At 34.7% G+C, this 21,307-nt stretch overlaps 6 protein-coding genes across 6 annotated transcripts; 5 read left to right on the top strand and 1 right to left on the bottom strand.

Annotated features, from left to right (window-relative positions):
- Positions 1–1,905: 1,905 nt before the first annotated feature.
- Positions 1,906–3,869, top strand: LOC101891815 (uncharacterized). The gene is made up of 2 exons (XM_005182619.4): positions 1,906–2,515; positions 2,577–3,869. The coding sequence occupies exons 1-2, from the start codon at positions 2,470–2,472 to the stop codon at positions 3,722–3,724; spliced, it is 1,194 nt and encodes a 397-aa protein (XP_005182676.1). The 5' UTR covers positions 1,906–2,469; the 3' UTR covers positions 3,725–3,869.
- A 3,796-nt stretch (positions 3,870–7,665) lies between these two features.
- LOC101887676 (PRELI-like family) lies at positions 7,666–8,526 on the top strand. Its single transcript, XM_005182593.4, has 2 exons — positions 7,666–7,994; positions 8,063–8,526. The coding sequence occupies exons 1-2, from the start codon at positions 7,812–7,814 to the stop codon at positions 8,447–8,449; spliced, it is 570 nt and encodes a 189-aa protein (XP_005182650.1). The 5' UTR covers positions 7,666–7,811; the 3' UTR covers positions 8,450–8,526.
- Positions 8,527–8,801: 275 nt separating this feature from the next.
- Positions 8,802–12,514, bottom strand: LOC101888129 (coiled-coil domain-containing protein 186). The gene is made up of 9 exons (XM_005182596.4): positions 11,650–12,514; positions 11,106–11,318; positions 10,863–11,046; positions 10,645–10,799; positions 10,436–10,578; positions 10,197–10,377; positions 9,597–10,130; positions 9,183–9,542; positions 8,802–9,122 (listed from the first exon to the last, which is right to left on the bottom strand). Exons 1-9 carry the CDS (start codon positions 12,352–12,354, stop codon positions 9,048–9,050), a joined length of 2,550 nt encoding a protein of 849 aa, XP_005182653.1. The 5' UTR covers positions 12,355–12,514; the 3' UTR covers positions 8,802–9,047.
- Positions 12,515–12,616: 102 nt separating this feature from the next.
- On the top strand, positions 12,617–13,925 carry LOC101887960 (peroxisome biogenesis factor 2). Its single transcript, XM_005182595.4, has 4 exons — positions 12,617–12,790; positions 12,848–12,925; positions 12,996–13,427; positions 13,485–13,925. The coding sequence occupies exons 1-4, from the start codon at positions 12,752–12,754 to the stop codon at positions 13,797–13,799; spliced, it is 864 nt and encodes a 287-aa protein (XP_005182652.1). The 5' UTR covers positions 12,617–12,751; the 3' UTR covers positions 13,800–13,925.
- Positions 13,926–14,253: 328 nt separating this feature from the next.
- LOC101888479 (DNA primase small subunit) lies at positions 14,254–21,305 on the top strand. The gene is made up of 4 exons (XM_005182598.4): positions 14,254–14,442; positions 18,576–18,801; positions 18,934–19,090; positions 20,219–21,305. Exons 2-4 carry the CDS (start codon positions 18,606–18,608, stop codon positions 21,240–21,242), a joined length of 1,377 nt encoding a protein of 458 aa, XP_005182655.1. The 5' UTR covers positions 14,254–14,442; positions 18,576–18,605; the 3' UTR covers positions 21,243–21,305.
- Positions 15,487–18,294, top strand: LOC101888304 (PHAF1 protein CG7083). Its single transcript, XM_005182597.4, has 2 exons — positions 15,487–16,208; positions 16,287–18,294. Exon 2 carries the CDS (start codon positions 16,311–16,313, stop codon positions 17,658–17,660), a length of 1,350 nt encoding a protein of 449 aa, XP_005182654.1. The 5' UTR covers positions 15,487–16,208; positions 16,287–16,310; the 3' UTR covers positions 17,661–18,294.
- Positions 21,306–21,307: the final 2 nt, after the last annotated feature.

Here is a 21,307-nt window from a genome sequence, read left to right as displayed (position 1 = left end):
GCTCAAATGGGATAGGTTTTTGGGAAAATCGATTAAAATATAGCTATAGTTCCGATACGTATGTTTCAATGTAAGTATAATCATATCAAGAGACAAAATGGATCTTAATTTTCTGTTAAAGTTATTAAAAAATTTCTTTTTTTTTAAGAATAAAGACAATTATCTATCTGGTTGGTTTGGATAGTCCTCAAAAAATATGTATAAGAAGTCCTGATTGTAAGTCAAATAAATTCTTTAAATAAAATAAATGGTGAAAACTATTCTCAAAATCCACGTTTCCATCTTAAAAAAAGTAAAAAAGCAGCTAAGTTCGGCCGGTTTAATACCCTCCACCATTTGGAAGGAACTTGAAAAAAATTAAAAAAAAAAACTTGAAGAAGTGGACCTGCTTACAAAATTTTGTCATGGGCTGCAGTACCCATTACGAACTTCAAATACCAAATTTGAAACTATCCCGATAAATAATGTCACTAAAATAATGAAAATATCGGGAGGTACCGTTATGTAGGGGCTATACGAAGATGTGGACCTGCATACGAATTATTTTCCCATATGTTGTAGTAACCATTATCATCTCCCAATACGAAATTTGAAAAGATTCCGGTGAATAATGTTGATGAAATTATCAAAATGTCGAATATCGGGAGCTACCGTTATATAGGGGCTATACGAAGACATGGACCTGCATACAAAAATGTTTGTCATAGGCTGTAGTACCCAGTGCGAACTTCAGATACGAAATATGAAATAATTTCGGTAAATAATGTCGCTGAAACCATGAAAATGTCCAATATCCGTAGGTTCCGTTATATGGGGGCTGTACGAGGACGTGGACCGGATACAAACATTTTTGTCATAGGCAGCAGTACCCATTACGAACTTCAAATATGAAATTTGAAATAATTTCGGTAAAAACTGTTGCTAAAATCATGAAAATACCGAATATCGGGAGGTACCGTTATATGGGGTCTATACGAATACGTGGACCGACATGGCCCATTTAAGAACTTAACCTGCCTACTGGTAAACTATGCTAGTATGCAAAATGTTAGCCTTCTATCTCAATTCGTTTGAAAGATAGCGTGATTACAACAGACAGACGAATATCGCTAGATCGTCTTAGAATTTTACACTGATCCAGAATATATATACTTTGTAGGATCTATTATAAATATTACGAGGAGTTACAAACGAAATGACAATGTTAATATACCCTCCATAGAATGGGGCAGGGTATAAAAATTATGAAAATATTTTCTCAAAAAAAAAAACATGAAGTTGATGGAGAAATATTCTTAATAAATAGCAATTAAGGAGCTCACGTTAATTTCCTGAATTGAAAAAGTATTCTCAAAAATCTTTAATTATGTGTCTGATATACCAAAAAATCAAACACACGAAGTTGATTTAAAAGGCTCATAAAAACCAAGATTGTACCCATTACCCACTTCAAATACCAATTTTGAGATAATTCCATTGAGAAATGTGTCTAAAATTGTGTGTTCGTAATTTTCTGTTGAAAATACCGAATATCTGATATAATGACTATAACAAAACATGATGGTCCACAAAAATACTCTTAAAAATTCCACGAGTTTAGCTCTGATAGATCTTAAAAATTTTAAGATAATAGCCTAGATAGTTCATGTATACCGAAGAAATCACAATTATACATGTGATAATGTCTAAGAAAATATTCTTGAATATCCCGGACTAAAGCTCTAATATCCTGAAAAATACTGATAATTATAAAATAAAATTATTAATTATGGAAATTATTTTCCAATATACCTTATTATTAATAAGGTATGGTGTACAAAAAAGGTAAAATCTCTGTTTTACAAACAACAAGCAATATTTTGCTTTAATCAATATTTTTTTGCTTTCACAAATCAAAAAACACGTAAAACTAACATTAACATGAAAGGGACATGGCTTGTAAACAAAACTGCCTTTAAGTTGTTGCTTAAATGCAAATACATCGGTGTCAATGGAATCCAAAATGAACTTCTTTCTATTGCTCATACAACAAAAAAAAAGCATGCCAAGGAACCATTAAATAAGCCAGCCAAAAGAAAACTTCCTCAAAGCAATCAACGTCAACGCCCAAGACTCACACTATGTCCAGTGCGAAAGTATAGGGAGAGGGGCTTTAGAAAATATTAATAATAATATTGTGGAAAAATTCGAAAAAAGAAAAATTGAAAATGTTAACGAATATTGAAGCAATTACTGGCTTTAAAACATGTGAAAAATATAGTATATCGAGAGGTGGTGGCTAAAAAGCATGCTAACAAATTGTTCCACATGTGTTCAGACTTCATATACCCACGGTGATGATAGTCAGGCTTGGTTGGTTAAGTGGAATCGATAAATGTTTGAAGTCTTATAGGCATTTCATTGCCGTGGTATAAAATTGATGTACAACAAGCATTCAGTGGACATACCTTAAATAATTGTTGAATAGTAATGAACAGCGGCATCACATTCAAAATCGTAACTTGCGTTATTTTAGGTAGGATCCGTTTTTAATATTAAATATGTAAAACATATTAACAAATTATTCCCTTTTCCAGCTCTTCACTCTTCCGGGGAAGCAGTGGGACGTCTGACAAAACGCAATGGTTACATATACAAATCGTCATCTTCATTGGGTAGTCCACATGCTGGTGGTAGTGCCCTCTTTATACCCCAAGACCACCAGGCGCAGCACTCAGCACCTGATCATGAAATCTCCTTTCAGGATGATGGTACTGGAAGTGGAGTTGGTGGTCCAATTAACGCTAAATATGATGACAGCTACTATGATTATAAAATAGCAGGCTCTCCAGCCAGCGGTCCAGCCCCTTCCAATTATCACTTGAGCAGTGGTGCAGGAAAGGGTGGTGCTTCCAAACAGATAATAAAAGTTTCCTCAGCAAGCAGTGTTCCCTCAGTGTCGTATCATTTAACAAGTGAAACAATTTCAAGTGCTCCCAAAGCTGGTTACGGTATTGGCAGTGGTTTGCGGTCCATAGCCCAAGGATCTGCCCATCAGGCTTACAGTGCCGTGGCATCTCAGCATGCCGCCGCCAAACAAGCAGCATTTTTGGCCAAAAACTCCCTAGCCCAAGCGGCCACACAAGCAGCTGCTACCGCCCAAGCAGCCTTGGAAGGCAAACAAATACTTCTTCATGAACTACAGCAGCAAGCGGGTATGGCTCAACAAGCTCTTTCACGTGAATTGGAGCAACTAAAGCTGGCACAAACAACAGCCCAGCTGGCCCAACAAACTGCCCGAGCTGCCCGCAATCAAATATCTGTACTCACGGGGGCCCTTAATAATGCCAAAGCGGTTGCGGATCACGCCGACCAAGCTGCCCAGGAAGTTGCCAATCAATTGGCTTCCCAGTCGACAATGGTGGGTCAGGCTAAAACTCGTCTAGAGCAAGTTGAGGAGCAATTAAAACAAGCAACCGTTGATTACGAAGCCACCAAAGAAGCAGCCCTAAAAGCTTCATCATCGGCCGCGGAGGCCCAGGTGAATGCCTCTCAGGCGGCTGCGCATGCAACCAAAGAACTACACGATAGCACTCATCAACATCCACCATCTGCCTCGGCAGACGATTCATTTGAAGATGCACAGGCATTTGTCCATCAAGTACATTCGGGTGGTAAACGCAGTCGACATCCGAGCCAACATTCGTCTTCCATTGATCGAAGTGAAAATGGTGAAAAGCAATAGAAATGTAATGTTAACTTTTTCATATTTTATAATGTTATATAATTTTTAAGTTATATCAAAAATATAAACTAAACTAAACGCATCCAAATACTACAGTAATCCAAATCATTTTTAATTGTAAGAGAAAAAGCAATAAAAATAAATATCATCCCATTTAATAAAAATAGAATAAATTATTGATCTACGAATCTGACTTTCGTAGTACTTAAAAAAATGTAGTCTTAAATATTTCAAGAATTAAACACCGGTAGCTATTCACAAAAATTCTTAAAAACAATTTTTTGTATATCAGCTTTCAAAGAATAGCATTAAAATTTCCACAACTTGGGCTCTAAGATTTCGAAGAATTGATATTAAAAAATATACAACTTTGACTCCGGTAAGTTTATAAATAACGATTTTGACTCTGATAGTTCTTCTTAAAAACTCTATGATTTTGACACTGAAAGTTCATAAAAAAGGTTCTTCACCATCTACCTTTAAAGCTTTCAAGTGGAAGACTATTTTTATAATTCCAAAAAAAAGAAAAGTCCAAGAAATACCCTTATGAAATCATGATTACAGCCCTTCTTCTCAAATGCAGCCATATTCACGATTAATTCCCTTTAAATATACGATTATATATCTAAAATCCTATAAGATAGTATTCCAAAAATCCCATGATTGTAGACTATTCTTAAAAAATACAATGTTAAATCTTAAAATACATGGTAGAATAATTAAAAAAATACGACTACAACTCTTATAATTCATGAAAAAATCTTAAATATCTACGACTATCCCTGGAAATGTTACTCTTAAAATGCATGAATCCACAATTAAAGCTCAGATGGAAATACGTTTTAAACCAACTATTATAACATGATTAATTCTTCCATATAGTCCTAAAATGATTCTCTGTTATGGCCTTTAAAAATCTAAAATTATTTCTCCATTTTCATATCTCTGAAATTCCATTAATATCTACGATCATATCTCTCAAAAACTATTAAAAAATGTTCTTAAAGTCCAGAGTTTTGACTCCGGTAGTCCATAAACGGATATTCTTATAATACTAATATTTATTAAACTAAAAAAAATTCCCAATCATTTCTCTTAAATATCCACGAAGTTATATCTAAAAGTCCATGGGATAATATTCCTAAAATCCTGTAATAATAGCCTTAATAACTGTTAAAAATTATCCACTTTCACATCTCAATCTAATCTATTTTCAAAATTTAACTATTACAGTCCATGAAATTTTTAAAAAATCACGATTATAACTGAAACTCAAATGGTTGATTTTTTCTAAGAACCAACTCTGTTGACTAAGATAGGTCATAGACAAATAGGTAAATAAATATTTAAAAAAACGAGGTTTGATGCTCAGAGTGTCTATAACAAAATATTCATAACATACATTGAAGCCAAATAGAATGGTTGGCAGACACCGGATTGTGTAATGATAAACACCATTTTGACGAAAGTTCTTACAATTCCCTCACAATGCGTAAGATATTACATATAACACTTCAACTTCAAAAATCTGATAGTTCAGATTGGTATACAAATTTTAAATTCTTCCAATTCAAGTTCTAAAATGTGATATATAAATCTGATTAGTACCTCCAAAATACTTATAACCAGTACCACTAAACGGAGGGTAAGTCAAAACGTGGATCTGCAACGATATTTTTATCAGAAATCTTCTACCTATTTTGGTGGTTTACTTAGTCATCTTGATTGAAAATGTTTTATCATCAATTCTCAAGACCTAGATAATTTATAGTCGGAATAGAAGTCCATCCTGAATCTTCCAGGTGGTAGTGCTTTAAGAAAGATGGCATAACTAGACGGAGGTCCTAAGTACATCCATATTATACCACCGCCGTAACTAATTATAAATTGGAGATAATTTATACTAGCGAAAAAATATTAACCTTTTTTCTAAATAAATATAATTTCGTTGGTTGGGCACTTTTCGCCTATCACAATATCCTGTCTATGTTGATGAAATGGCCATACAACTTTTTTTCTGGAAAGTAGAAAAAAGGGCAATTCATCCATATCTTCAAATACACTTTAAACAGCATAACCCAAATTGTTATATCGCCTTGGTTCAATGTTATCTGAATGAAAGTGATATCTTACTGATTTTAAAAAATTTTGATTTTTTGCTGACTATTGAAAAAATAAATAATTATATATGTGGACTAACTCAACAAGGTTATAGTCGTATTAGAATGTAGAATGAATCGTCGAGAAACGAGCACAAAGTATACCTTCCTTGTTTTTGGAAGACAAAGTAATGATAATTACTATCATATTATTATGGTATCAATGTCACCATCAGTTTACATATATTCAGATGTTGTATCGAAGAATTCGGTATCAAAAATAAATGATGATAATGGCATGCATCTGCAGTATTGGGCACAAACTGCCATACATTTGTAAAACTCTCCGATAAGTAACAATTCGTAACTCTTTATCTGCTATATCGTGTATACATCGAGTAAAGGACTTACCGCATCTGAAAACATAAATTTGATAAATTTTAAAATTGATTATCCTTACAATATATTTAATCTAAACTTACATTGATTTTTTCCTCTTTTCGATTCCAAAGTACGCGGCAGCTTTAAATTTCTTAAGATCGGGGCCACAAAACGCGAAACGGAATTTAAAAAACGAAAATGATTTGCGTAAACTCAAAATGCGATTTAATTTTGTTCATTTTCTTAAACCTTTCCACTAGTTTGCCTTGGAGCCAAAGCTTTTTGATTGAAGTTAAAGAAGAGGCGAAGATATGCTATCCACTAATAACATGAAATAGAAGGGCTTTACATTCCCCTAGCTCGTTCCCGCAAATCCTACATAGGTCTTACCATTTCTGAAAATACAAATTATAGATTTAATGGATTTAGTTATCCTTAGAGTCAGATATCCATTCAGAACTTACCTTTTATTCTTATTTATTTTAGCTTCAAACAATGCAAAGCATTTTACCTTAAAATACACTCGACCGAAACCTCTCTCGCAATAGCCTAAATAAAGGAAGCTAAACGCAACGCGTTAAAATTAATTTCCAGGTCAAATGATAGAAAATAAAATTAAAATAAAAGATAAACATTTTTGCAATGCTCTATTGTTTATTAAAATATGAAAACCTCCTTTATTTAGAATTCAATTAATAAAAATCATTCGATTTGCTTTTTGCTAATTGTCACACGTTGGGTTTTTCAATCCATGAACTTGTATCTCTTACACAAACGAAGTTTTGAGAATACTTTTTCAACGAGACCAACAGAGTCAAAGTCCAAAAGCACCGTTTTTTAAAGCGCCTTCCCAAATACACCCCCAATTTTTCATTTCGTTGGCTCATATTCGGTACTACCATGGTACAATGAAGAGAAGGTAGGTCAACTTTGAAAAAATTGCAAGTATAGAGGTCTACCTGTTTGGCTTGTAATGTCAGAAATAGTATCAAAACAATAACAAAATCAAACAACTTGTTGCATTTATTTTGAAAAAATAATTGAAAACCGCGAAAACTGAATGAAAGATCAACACTTCTTTTCAAAACCAGGTTCTATATATCTCTAAAGGATTATTTCGCTACAAAAACTCTAGATTTTGTCGATGCATACGTTGAAATAAACAATTTGAAAACACCCCAATTTGAATGTTTTCTGAACAATTTTTTTGTTATTGAAAAGGAAACACATACATAAACAAATATAGATGACATATTAAGCCAAGAAAAGAAAAAAATTGAAATCATATGGTATCATAGCCCTACCTTGATATCATTGTACCATGGGTACTACTTCCATTAGTAAAGGATCAGCTGCTTTGTTGGGCGACAATGGTCATTTCGAACTTATAGAACCCTATAGACTGACATTTTCAATCTATTAGAACCCTTTAGCAGTCGTTGTTTTTGCTTTGATTTTTAACTTTATTATCCATTTCCACATTGTTTCTTTATTCTCGGCATTTTTGTGTGAGCTTGCCGTGCTTCGGAATCGTAACACGTAACACCCCGCAACTTTTTAATTCTTTAATTTTTGAGTGAAACCACGGAAATTATAAAGATTTATTAATGGCAGCCAAAGTAGTTAAGTACATCGGACGCACCACCGATTTCAAAGGTAAAACCTTATGGGAAATTGTGGGAGATCTGAAAGATTTCGGTGTTGGCCGGTTGGTGGTACGCAACATGTTCCAACGTTACCCAGAGCCTTGCTATATGCGTATATTGAAGGTTGATACTGTGGATGCAGAGGTAATGTGACAAAATATACCATCTCCATAACTATGTAATATTAAAGTTTGAATATGTTTAATTTCCAGGACGGTGATAAGCCCCGCAAAGTTAAGGTGACCGTGGAGAAAACCTGGCGTGGTGTTACCCTACCCAAACCTGTGGAAATTTTCAGCACAAGCTACAAGGCCGATTATGAATTAGTGGACAAGGAGGATGAACCTAAATATTTACAAAATACAGCAAAAGTCGAAGAAAAGATTCTTAGTCCCTATGTAGAATTCCCTCCATTGCTACGTGAATTCATTTCCGAGGAGACGGGAAACAAAAATCCCCAAATGAAGGTGCATTTTAAGCAAACCGATAATAAGTTTGTACGTCTCGCCAAGGAGGGCGAAAAACCCACAATACAAGTCACTATGGGATTGGGTCAACCCTCTGTCATAGCCAAGAAGTTGTATGAAGGTGTGTTATAAGTGTTAAATTGTTGTCTGCATAGAAAAGTAAATCTAGGATGAAGTTAAAATAAAAAAAAAAAAATATGGAAAAGCAAGTGGACTAAGAAATTTTAAAGAGTGACAATACATGGTGTGAGTATATTTAACAATGAAATCGGTAGGATGGATGAGCACTAGGAATGTTAAATTTCAACAATCCCTAAAACACGGTAGAAAAACGATTGTGTCCAAAAATCATTTGTCCTCAAAGTGTCCTTAATAGAAAATTGTAATGAAATATGAAGATTTTATAAAACGTGGATTCAGTTCGAAAAGAAAATAAAAAGGTCCTGGCTCCTCTTAATCAAAATTCAAAAAGGTAAATAGGAAATTTTCTTTTTATGGTATGAAACCTTTTTTATTTTTCTTTTTGTAATAAATTATTCTAATATTTACACATACAAGTACATCCTTTGTTCGTTGAGACACAAACACACAATTAATCAAATGCATTCATTGGAGCAATCATTTGGAATAGAGATAATAGTATACGAAAGAAATTTCATACATAAATACAATAAATTTAATAGGGAATATAAATAATACTTAGAAATTTATATATCGATCTCGATTATAATTAGCGTTTGGATTCCATTTGTCTTAATTTTCTTGTTAGATTATCCACCTCCAAACCCAACACATCTAAATTTTCCTAGAAAACAAAACAAAAAAAATTACGAAAAATTCAATTTTTTTTAAATTTTGTTTTCACCTTTAGCGTAATATTTTTCAATAGAGTATCCTCCAGGACAGCTTGAAGCTTTTTATTAATCTCTAGGGACAATTCTAGAGACATGCTTTTGTTCTCGACTCCCTTGATGCCACCATATATGGCTGACATAACGCCATTGCCATATTTTGCCAACTCGCTTTTATTTTGATCACTTTTCGAAGAGGTTAAGGCTCCAGCCTGTTCCCTCAACATATAGTGTTGGACGACTTTGGATTTCTTTTGCAGCTCTGCTACCAACGAGAGGCTATGCTGTTCGAGGAAATCAATTTTCTCAGCTTGTCGGGCGGAAGCTTGTTGTAAACGTAGAATACGTTCGACTAAATGTTTTTTGGAAGGTCCCTAAAAATTGTGGATTTTAAATTTGATGTAAGCATCAATGTTAATTTTGCTTACCTTATTTTCATCTTTAAAATCTAATTCCCTTCCCGTCACGGTATCAGATTCGGAAGACTCACTACCCCTTCTGCTGCCCGCTGTTGAGCTTACACTTTGTACTGTGGTACTGATACTGCTTTGTCGGCTATGTGACCTTTTCGTTTCTGCATTTAACCTTTCATCGGTGGCACTTTTATGATAGCCATTGTTTTGAGACGTGGTTTGTTCGCATCTGGAACATATGTAGGTACGTGGTGCATCACCTTGTTGATCTGGTGTCTTTTTCAATTTCATAATTTCCCTTTGGAGTTCTTTTACAATTGTATTATGTTTATTTTTTGTGGCCTCAAAATCACCCTGAACATTTTCCAATTTCAGTTTGGTATTTTCGTATAGCTTAGTTTTCTCGGACAGATGTTTAGCCAACAGCAGCCGTTCCTCGTTCTTTTGTAATTGTTCCTGTTTTAATTGCTGTTCAAGAGCCAAGTATTTTTCATCGTAGGCAGATTTTTCTTTTTTCAGTAGCATATTTTCAGCTTCGATTCCTTGTGCCTAAGAACAATAGATTTTGAGCAATTATTTAAAATTATCATAAAGATTTGTTTAACAAATACATGCCTTTGATTTTAACAAACATATTTGATTTTGCAGGTCCACTATGCTGCCACTCATTTCCATATTAAAGCTAAGTAGTTCCTTTTCTCGGTCATGCAGCAATTTCAAGTCCTGTTCATTGTCTGCTAATCTCTGTTTGGCATCGCCAAGTTCCGAAGATAAATTTGCTATTTTCTCCTCATTTCTGAAATGACACCCATTATGATTCGATGTTATTAAGTAATGATTGTTGTTTCACTTACAAAGTATTTTGTGTCTTCAAAACTTGTAACTCCTCCAGCTGGCCCCGCAATTTGGCCGATTGCAACATTTCTTCGCTATAGGAATTTTGTATTTGATTGTGTTCCTCTTGCAGGTGATTATAGGCCTCGGATAATTGGGATTTCTTAAATAAAAATAGACATATGCACTATTAACTCCCCTGACATGTATAAACCACATTCTTTCGTACCTCCTGGGTTTCTTGTTTTAGCTGTTCCTGTAATTGTCTAATTGTTTCCTTTTGCGATTCCGTTTCCTTTTGCAGTTTGTCCAAATGTTCAGTCTTACTGGCAATTTCATGTTTCAGTAGTATTGTTTGGGCTTCAAATTCTATTTTTAATTTTTCTAAAAAAACAGTCAAATAAAATTTGAGTTTGGTTGAAAATGCATTTCTCTTTCAATTCCTACCATTGGCTTTTTCTTCCATTTTATTTGGTGCATTCCTTTCTTCTTCCAATTTCTTTTCCAACGCCAATTTGGCTTCGGTTTCCATATTTAGTTTATTCATGTGGTATTTCAGTTTCGATTCCAAATGACCATAATCGGTCTTTAGTTTTTCACATTCTCTTTGGTATTTTCTTACTTCGTTGCACTGGAAGAAATGGAATTGTAATTATTAAAAATTAATTTTTTGAAAATGTATTTTCTCACCTTTTCGTCCATTAAATAAGCTATTCGGGACTTCTCTTCATTCAGGGCCTGAAATTTTGTGGTATAGTTCTTGATTTCTTTCTTAGCATCGGCCAATTGTTTTTCAACCACTTCTTTTTCCTTTTTTGCATCAATCACACTTTTCTCTTTTATGGCAAATTGAATGACCGTCGATTCTCTGGCCTTGTTAGCCAAATCTTTTTCTCTTCGGAACTAAAATTATAAAAAAGTGTAGGAAATATTATAAATATATAGTAAATCTCAAAATATAAAAATATTATAGTAAATCTCAAAAAAAAGTATTTAAAAAAATATGCATAGGACACAGGGGTCCTGAGTTTCCAAAGGAAATTTTCTTAAGAAGGGAAAGTATATCGGCAAACTTGACAATAGAATCTGTTCTTCCGATCTAAGAGGGTGCTTGTGTTGAAACAAAATAATCTTCCTGAATGAAACTGGTCTTTTTGGGATATATTGGGGATTGTCTTCATTGCTCCATAAACTCAAATTCTTCTTTTGAACATATTTTCAGATTTCAATATACCGATTCTTTTTCTTTCTCCAATATGGCATTTTCCCTCTGGAACAATGATATCATGTTATCTTTCTGGGTCAAAGCTGCTTGTAGTTGATCCAACTGTTGCTGTTGTTGCTGTAACTTGGCCTCATATTCTTTAAGTTTAGTTAGTTCTTCAGTAGATGGTTGTTGCTGTTGGTGGACTTCTATAATATCGGCCGCCTTTTCCACCAAATCCATATAACGTATTGAAGATGAGGGCGAATTCGGTGTTGAAAAACTTGCTTTCGCAGTATCAGATTTTGTGACACTTTCAACATCATTAGCCTTAGATGGTGACGTTGTTACATTTGTACAGGTATACAAGAATTCCCCCTCTTTGCCTTCGTTGGAATTGATGTCACTTGCAGCGTTTTCTGTAATTGATTGAATATCTTCCATATTATTTTCTGTTTTTGATGCATTCTCCGACTTTGTCTCAATTTCGATGGCGTTAATTGGACTTGATGGCATCGTTACAATTTCTACATCTGTGTGACTTCCAACCTGATCACTGTTGTCACCCTTCGCCTTCTCCTCCACAACATCAATGGGTGCTTGTGTTGATTGTGGGTTGCTATTGTTGTTGATTGTGGTGGTGCTTTCATTATCAATGGAATGTAGTTCTACGAGATGTAGATTTTGGTTCTGTATTGTTGTGACTGGCTTTGTGTTTTCTGAGGATTCCTCCATTTTGTTTCTTCCTTTTGTATTCTATTAGTTGCAGCAACTTAAATCCGCTTTATTTAATTAACAACACATTTTGTTTGACAAGAAAATATTTTATTTTTGCAATATTTGCTTGTGAAAAAATTTCTCCTTGTGTTTACGCGTCAAGACTTCTCTTTCCCTCTCTCATTGCTAATCACAGGGATATAATATCTCTGCCAATCGCAGTCACTGAACATTGATAACATTTTAATTGACAGCGCACAATCAGCTGTTGGAGAAAAAAGTGAGAGAGCATGAAAAATAACATTGTTTACTTTTCTCGTTGTTGTTGTCTCAAATTGACCATTGACCAGAAGTAACAACCTGCCCAGCAAATTCCCACAAATGTTAAAATAAATTATTTTAATAAAACTAGCCGATGGAGACCAAAAACCAATATGTACCCAGAGTCAATCAGGTTTGTGTGGCAATAAACAATACTATAAAACAGAAAATCTAACAAATAATTTTACAGATTGACGCTATCTCATTGAACAAAGATATCACTCGTATGATAAGGGAAAATTTGCTGGAAAACATACAGGCAATATCAGTAAGCAAACTACACATGGATATATGTACTGACATACGGTTTAAAACTATTTCTTCGAAATTTATTCTAGCCTATATTATACTTAAAAATACAACCGGAATTGGATTTGCTAATACAATCGGCCATTTGGTTTGGTTCGGTAGGGAAACGATGCTCAACATTTGGACAGCAGCTATTGGTTTTAGCTTACGACTCGGAACGTCTGACCATATCCAGATTGGTTTTACATTTCTGTCTCACTGTCCTGCCCAGTTATATTAAAAAATTGGAGGAACGCCGTTTAAGTCATCGTGTTGAATGGCTCTCTAAGGCCATAGAATATGGAGAGAATGCCGCATTGGTGTTGTCGGTATTGAATTTCTTTCGATTCTTGAAAACAGGCCGTAAACCTACTCTCATTGACTTCCTGCTCGGTCTAGACTATATAAGTTTACGTCACAACCAGCGGCGTGATATTGGTTATAAATATTTGACCCGTGAATTGTTATGGGGTGGCTTTATGGTAAGCTATGATCTTAAAATTATAAAAACTAATCGATTAATATGTTTTTTTATTTAGGAAATTTTGGGTTTAGTCCTGCCCATCATAAATTTCCGTAAACTGCAACGAGTTGCACGGAATTTATTCTTTTTTAAGAAATCAGAAGCCCTTGATGAAGCTGGTAATTTCTTGCGACCGGCTAATCGTAAACCAAAATTAACTCCCACCACAACTTGTGTATATTGTGGCCAGCGCCCCACATTGCCCCACTATATGGGTTGTGAACATATCTACTGTTATTATTGTTTATCGGCCAATATATCGACAGATTCGAAATTTTGTTGCACCGCTTGTGATAGTCCAGTTTCAGCTAATGGCATAGAGCCCCTGTAGTCGAGCTGTGAATTATGTATAACAATTACTATGTAGTTGGATCTATTCTAAGCAGAGTATAAATACGGATATAGGGATACTTTTTATATACAAACGAAACTGTGAAATAAAATTTAATAAATCAAATTGAATCACTTTCATTATAGATTGATTTCAAAAGAGATTGGAGGAAAGCTAACACGGAAACAGTAAACTTCTCAAATTAATTACAACAGAACTTATTGAATGAAAATGTGCTAAATTTAGCCTCGCAGTTGTGACACATATTCACAAAGGTTCATAGGCAGTTGCAGTTTGACAGATGTCCTCATAAAAAGAATAATATAAAGTGAAATTAGATTTTTAAATATTTATAATCATGGTGGCCATTGTATAGTTCATCGAATGTCGTACGCCGAAATTTAAGGTACCATTAAAGATCAGTTACTCTCATATTTGACATATGAGTAATTAGTAATTATCGTTTGTCACTCTCTCAAAAAGAAACAAGAAAGTGAAGTGCGAAAACACGTCTGAATAATTTGTGTGTAAAATAAATAAATATTCCGAAACAAAGAATAAAAGTTGAAGCAATAATAGTTTACAGTGAATCTTTTGTACATACATATATAGATATTGTTAAATATATCTATTTATTAATAATGTAAGTAAAGTTTGAAAATGAATCGCATCTTAGCAAAACATGTAAACAACATTGCGCCAATTTTTTTTTTGCAAAAGAACAAAAGAGAGCAATGTAAAAGTGATGCCAAGTAGAGAAGGAGTTTCCACCACAGGGTTGCCAATAGTTTTATCTCTGCAACAAATACATTCCAGTAGTCACTACGAATAGTTTCATATAAGATGATACCAAATAAATTAACAAAGTTGAAAGATATGTGTATTCGTAGAATTCTTTATTAAAATTGCAGACGACCTTAAAATTTAACAAAATAGTGCATTTAGTTTCATTAGAAAAATCAAATACTACGTGAAATTTAATTGAATAAAATGTCAAATTGAATTTCCCTCTGTTGCACGACCAATTGCATTTGTTTAATGAGATGTGATAATTTTGCCGCCTTTTGCAGTACATGAATGGTTGCATTGGCTAAATGTGTAAAAGTGGCAAAAGTAGTAGAACCTTTTTAGTTCTTCGACACAACTGTATTCTTGTAGATTAACGTAAATAAAAGCATAATTTTTAACGAAATGACTGAGGGTATGTTCGAGAAGGGTAGGAAAGAGATGCATTTTTGTAAAGTAGCGTGGAATATGGCGAGAATCAGAAGCATTGGGCTATTTGTGTTTCATTTAAGATTTTTTTTAAATTTGTTCGTTAAACTGAAACTTTAGTAAATAAGAGCTATAGAACTATTTTAAAATTTGCAATTTTGATTCCATTTTCTCAACAGTTTAAAAGTGCAACACCTACACTTTGTAAAACTGTGGGTTTCTTACGGGATTTTACGGAATGTCGTTTTATACTGCAATATATCCTTTAAATTCTTTCTGTACAAATTACTAATCAATTTACAATGACAATTTATCATACATACCTAATGTAAAAGGTATGAACGTGTATACAATGGAAGGAGCTAAAAATGTCCACCTTGACATTTGGCGTAAAATTCTACACGCCATTGTCAAATAGATTTTGCAAAAGTTAACGCCGTCCGAATTTTTCCTCCGACTTCCTACTCTGTCATCTGTTCTTTCGATTGAGTGTTTTTTGGTGTTTTCTTTGTTGTGTTGAGTGTAAATCGTAATGTGTTGAGTGATTTTCGTTTTGGGCAGCAGCAGCAGTACAGAGAAAAAATTAAATAAAATAAGACGAAATAAACAAAGTGCAGAGATATAGTCGAAAAAAGACAAGAAATATTATAAGCGAATAACCACGATAATCAACGACATCGTATTTTGCAAAGATTGTCCAGACCATATTAAATAATCAATAATAAGATATAGTTTGGTTGGTCAATTGTCGTTGTTGTTGTTTGTTTGTTTGCTGTAAAGTGAATGAAGTCGTTAAATAAGAATTACGTTTTAATTTAAAAAAGGAACGTCAAGCGAAGATACAGTAGCCCAGTCAGCCGTTGTATTTCATCAAAATAAACAAAGAATCATCATCTTGAGCAGCAAACACAATCAATCCTCACCCATACATACGGAGAGAATAGTCGATTTGCTCATATCAGGGTCAAGTTTTTCAAGCGAACAAAGACCTTGCAAAAAACAAAATCTAATACTAATTTAACGAAGAAGGGAATAATTTGAATATATGCTGTTTGATTAAACACATAAAAGGCGTAGGGAGGCTACACAGACCGACACACACACACACCCACACATCAACTTTCAACACTGCCCAAGTCTGCCAATACAACAACAACAACAAATATTAATTAGGAACCCACAAAATAAACAAAGGTATGATGTTTGTTTAGAAAACGCAACTCTAATTTTAACGCTCACTGTCTTGTTTACATTTGTCTGTTCTATTTTTAGCTTACTTTGTAACATTTCTAAACAATGCTGGACTTAGAAATTGTCCCCGAAATTTCTCTGGGCTGTGATGCCTGGGAATTCGTTTTGGGTATGCATTTCTCTCAGGCAATTGCCATCATACAGTCCCAGGTGGGCATAATCAAGGGTGTCCAGGTGTTGTATTCAGACACCAACCCATTGGGTGTGGACATTATCATCAATTTGCCGCAGGACGGTTTACGTTTAATATTTGATCCCGTCAACCAACGTCTGAAGATCATTGAAGTGTGCAACATGAAATTGGTGAAGCTCAAGTATGGCGGTGTATATTTCAATTCTCCCGAAGTGTTGCCTTCCATTGAACAAATCGAGCACTCATTTGGTGCCACACATCCCGGTGTTTATGATGCAGCCAAACAACTGTTTGCCTTACACTTTCGTGGTCTAAGTTTCTATTTTCCCGTTGATAGTAAATTGCATGCTGGCTATGCTCATGGTTTGGGCTCGTTGGTGTTCTTGAGCGGAGCATCACCGGTGGTCTCCAAAATGTCACTGTATGCTGGTAGTAATGTGGCCGAAAATAAGACACCTCCACTGCCCTTATCCTGCTATCATCGTCAATTGTATTTGGAATCGGCCACAGTTCTGAGATCGGTTTTGGGCTGTACCAAAGGACTACGTTTGAAACTATTTACCGAAGGTTCCGGACGTTCGTTGGAACCTCGACGCCAATGCTTCACCAAAGAGATACACTTTGGCGACAGTTGTCAGGATGTAACCACACAATTGGGAGCCCCAAATCGTATATTCTTCAAGAGTGAAGATAAAATGAAAATTCATTCCTCCAGTGTCAATCGCCAGGCTCAATCGAAGCGAAGTGATATTTTCTTTAATTACTTCACGCTGGGCATTGATGTGCTCTTCGATGCCCGCACCCAGACCTGTAAAAAATTCATTTTGCATACAAATTATCCCGGCCATTTCAACTTTAATATGTATCACCGCTGTGAATTCCAGTTTCAACTACAACCTGAACGTTCTCAACTGACCGACAATGGTGGTTCCCGTGCTTCCTATGGCAGTGGCAGCAGTGTTGCCGAAACTGTTGCCTCAACGACTGCACCCGTCAACATTAATGCCTATTCGAAATGGAATGAAATCAGTGCTGCCATGGCTCCCTCAGAACGCCCAGTGGTATTGCATAGAGCCAGTTCGACCAATACCGCCAATCCATTTGGATCTACATTCTGTTATGGCTACCAGGACATCATATTTGAAGTTATGTCAAATAATCACATAGCTTCGGTCACTCTATACAGTACAGCGCCCACAAAACCCGCCGAAGATCTATGGCAGCAGCATAAAATGCAAGATATACGTTTGACTGTGGCGTGAAAATAATGCTAAGGGCATCCAAGAACATTTACACACACACGCAACCGCATACATATAAAGTTTTCGAAAACTAAATCATATATATTATTAACTATAATATTCTACATTAGTTATATGAATTCTCAAGCACAAAGGCCTAACTCGTAAGGCAGGCAACATGCATGCAACATGATGTTAAGCTAATCTGATGGTGGGTGGTCAATCTGTCGGTCTCCACCCATCAACAAGTGAGTACATGTGAGTGTGATGGCCATTTTTCGTCACACAAATCAGAGGAATTGTTCAGCAAATTCTCCCAAAAAAAAGAAAAAAGTATAATTATTCTTAATAATCAAATATATTTAATATATATATTAAATAAAAAAATAATTCTTTATAATAGTAAAAAATGCAAAAAAATCATTCGGTGTATGATGAAATATGATCTGTAAATCATCAACTACTTTCATTATTTGGAGGTAGCTTGTTATTTGTCGGATATGGACGAATATGAACATTGCTAATGTACGACGTTTAATTTTAAATTAATATTAACAATTATTCTTTTATCATTCTTTAATGTTTTATTAACATTTAAAACAAACAAAAAACACAACAAAAAAACCAAAAATAAAAGAAAATTTATTAAAAAAAATATATATGACTTTGGATTTAATAAAAAGATTTGTATAAAAAGACAGCTGTAAGTGATATATGCAGTACTCTGAGGCTATTAAAATAGAGTGGATATTTCATAAATATTTGGAAATTATGTATACTTTCCTTTAGGTGCCAAAAATAAGCCGCTGAATGTGTTTTGTAGGATGTACACAATTTTCAAAGAAAATGTTTCAACCTCATTTTTCAAAAATTAAATGCTTTTTTCAAATCAGTTTCAAAGAACATTGCTAATCCTCCATCCTACTTCCTTTCCAGACAAAAATCTCAAACAAAAAGTCAGACACAATGCCCGAAATGGAGACTGAAAACACCAACTCTACCACCACAGAACCTGTGACAGCAGAAAATCCCGACGAGAAACAAAAGAAAACAACATATGCAGCTGTATATGATCCAGAATGTCTACCTGATATGCTACCTGTCTATTATAGGCGTTTGTTTCCGCACAAACCATTTTACAGATGGCTTTCTTATGGCCTATGTAAGTAACCGACGATTAGAGAAACAATAAAAATACATCTTTTGTTTCGACATGATCGTTTTCGCCAATGTAAATATGTAATGTTTCTGATTTCATGTGTTTTATGTGCGTATATTGCTTCCTTCATTGCAGCTGAGGATGGCATTTTTGTCAATCGTGAAATCTCCTTTACTCTACACGATGATATTTACATACGTTATTTATGTTTTGAAACCCAGCAGGAATTCGAAAAGGAACTATGCACCAGATGTCCATTTAAGATTGATATAGGAGCTGTTATGAACACAAGGTGAGTTAATGTGAAGAGCCTCCTTTTAGAGGTTGAAAGAAATATATGTATCAAATCGATACAAAAGAAGGACTATGGAAATGGGTAATTTTTAAAGATTTCCAGGATAATTAAAATATGATTCCAAAATGGATCTTTCAAAAAAAAATATTCTACGTTAATCCACCAAACCTAAAAAGTAGATAGGGATGATCCAAGAGAATCATAAAAGTAGATTATAAATGATTTGTATGATGATCCATGGGCGGAAGAAAAGCCCACATTTAGAAAGACTTCTAGGACTTTTCACCGCAATCTAGAAAAGTAGATGTAATTAAGATTATAAATGTGGATCTTTGAAATATTTCTAGGATGACCCCAGGGCGACTATAAACGTAGATTTTTATGAGAATCTAAGGGCGACTATTAAAATGGATGGTCCAAGGGTGATTACAATTGTCGATTTGAAAGAAGATTAATCACGAATTAAAAAAACTTCTAACATTTTCTAAGAGCAGCGAGAAAAGTAGATTTTATAGTTTTCTTGGTTGATCCAAAGCAACTATAACATGGATTTTTAAAGAATTCTAGGATTGTCCGAGGACAAATATAAAAGGAGACTCTATACAGATTTCTTGGATTAATCAATAGCGAATACAACACAGTTTTTATAAAGGTTTCTGTGAATCATCCAAGACGTGATTTTTTAGAAAGACTTTTATTTTATAATCGATTTTATTGGGGTTTCTAGAGGACTATACACGTGGTTTTTTAATTTCACTAGCATGATAATTATTAGGATTTGAAAATGACATAATTTGGGGACTTTTTTATGTTTTATAGGAACCAAAAATGATTTTTGAAATACATTGTCTATGCTTCATCATGACTCCTTGTAACAAGTCGAAGACCCCGGTTTAAAATTCTTGTTTATGTCCATCTGTTGATATCACAATATATCTTTTATCATCGTTTCTACCATGGCTATTATTATAAAATATAGAGCTTTGCAATTTTGCATAGGCTTTGATATTATTCCTATGATGTTTGCATTGAAAATTGAATACATCACTCTCTTTGAACTCAAAATCTATCCCTGGACCATTATTTAATTTGAAATGTATTTTTTTTCTTTCAATTTCCTTACAGGCCCAAAAATAATCGCATATCTGCCGCCGCCATGGCTCCAGTTCAACGTGAACTTGTCTTCGATATAGATATGACGGATTATGATGATGTGCGCACGTGTTGCAGCGATAAAAGTGTTTGCCAAAAATGCTGGAAATTTATGGCAGTAGCTGCTAATATCTTGGATACAGCTGTTAAGGAGGATTTCGGCTGGGAACATATTCTCTGGGTATTCTCCGGACGACGTGGTATACATTGTTGGATATGTGATTACGAAGCCCGTCATCTCGATACCCAGGGACGTTCGGCTGTGGCGGAATATCTACAGATAATAAATAATGCAATGGGCTCGAATGGTGCCAGTGTTTCGCGGGTATTTATCGGCGAAAGAATGCATCATAGTGTCCGCAGAGCGTATCAAATTATTGAACCCGCCTTTGAGGAGATTATTTTAAGAGATCAAAATCTTTTTAGTTCACCCAAGGGCATAGAGAAGCTGTGTAACTTCATTGGCGATGAGGTGGCTCGCCAAGAAACCGAACAGTTTTTGCTCAACAATGTTGAAGATGGCGCACCCGCCCTAAAGGTGTGGGAGGCTTTTAAACGTTACGCCAATTCTATGCGCTGCAATGCCACACAGTCGGTATGGTCCCGACGTTTAAAGAATATCATTGAGGAAATACAATTGGCGTGTCTCTACCCGCGTTTGGATATAAATGTCACAAAAGGTTTTAATCATTTACTTAAAGCTCCCTTTTGTATACACCCCTCAACGGGTAAAGTTTGTGTCCCCTTTAATGCTAGTGTAGCTGGTAAATTCAATCCCACAACTGTGCCCACCATTGCCCAGCTGTTACAGGAAATCAATGCCTTCGATGAAAAGAATAAAGCTGAAGATGAGGCTGACGAAAAGTCACGTATTAAGGATTACAAAAAGACCAGCATGTTCAAAGGTGTAGTTGTGTTTGAGGAGTTTGTTCGCAAACTGGAGACTAGCTTAAAGGCCAAGTCTAAAAAACTGAATGAAATTAATATGGAATTTTAAAGCACCGTTTATATGTACAAACCTTTTTAATAAACATTTAAACTTTTTAGATCAAAACCTTGCTT

Source organism: Musca domestica, unplaced genomic scaffold (assembly GCF_030504385.1).
Source record: "Musca domestica strain aabys unplaced genomic scaffold, Musca_domestica.polishedcontigs.V.1.1 38, whole genome shotgun sequence".
Lineage (NCBI taxonomy): Eukaryota > Metazoa > Arthropoda > Insecta > Diptera > Muscidae > Musca > Musca domestica.
This window is presented reverse-complemented; position numbering and strand designations above follow the sequence as displayed.

Bases quoted from the DNA above. Each gene is read 5' to 3' on its own strand.
- LOC101888479 (XM_005182598.4), top strand. From the start codon at position 18,606: ATGCCCGAAATGGAGACTGAAAACACCAACTCTACCACCACAGAACCT. The intron at 18,802-18,933 runs GTAAGTAACCGA...CCTTCATTGCAG, and splicing joins ATGGCTTTCTTATGGCCTAT to CTGAGGATGGCATTTTTGTC. The intron at 19,091-20,218 runs GTGAGTTAATGT...ATTTCCTTACAG, and splicing joins GGAGCTGTTATGAACACAAG to GCCCAAAAATAATCGCATAT.
- LOC101888129 (XM_005182596.4), bottom strand. From the start codon at position 12,354: ATGGAGGAATCCTCAGAAAACACAAAGCCAGTCACAACAATACAGAAC. The intron at 11,319-11,649 runs GTATATTGAAAT...TTATAATTTTAG, and splicing joins TGGAGAAAGAAAAAGAATCG to TTCCGAAGAGAAAAAGATTT. The intron at 10,131-10,196 runs GCATGTATTTGT...TATTGTTCTTAG, and splicing joins TATGTTTGTTAAAATCAAAG to GCACAAGGAATCGAAGCTGA.
- LOC101888304 (XM_005182597.4), top strand. From the start codon at position 16,311: ATGCTGGACTTAGAAATTGTCCCCGAAATTTCTCTGGGCTGTGATGCC.
- LOC101887960 (XM_005182595.4), top strand. From the start codon at position 12,752: ATGGAGACCAAAAACCAATATGTACCCAGAGTCAATCAG. The intron at 12,791-12,847 runs GTTTGTGTGGCA...ATAATTTTACAG, and splicing joins ATGTACCCAGAGTCAATCAG to ATTGACGCTATCTCATTGAA. The intron at 12,926-12,995 runs GTAAGCAAACTA...AATTTATTCTAG, and splicing joins AAAACATACAGGCAATATCA to CCTATATTATACTTAAAAAT.
- LOC101887676 (XM_005182593.4), top strand. From the start codon at position 7,812: ATGGCAGCCAAAGTAGTTAAGTACATCGGACGCACCACCGATTTCAAA. The intron at 7,995-8,062 runs GTAATGTGACAA...TTTAATTTCCAG, and splicing joins TTGATACTGTGGATGCAGAG to GACGGTGATAAGCCCCGCAA.
- LOC101891815 (XM_005182619.4), top strand. From the start codon at position 2,470: ATGAACAGCGGCATCACATTCAAAATCGTAACTTGCGTTATTTTAG. The intron at 2,516-2,576 runs GTAGGATCCGTT...TCCCTTTTCCAG, and splicing joins CGTAACTTGCGTTATTTTAG to CTCTTCACTCTTCCGGGGAA.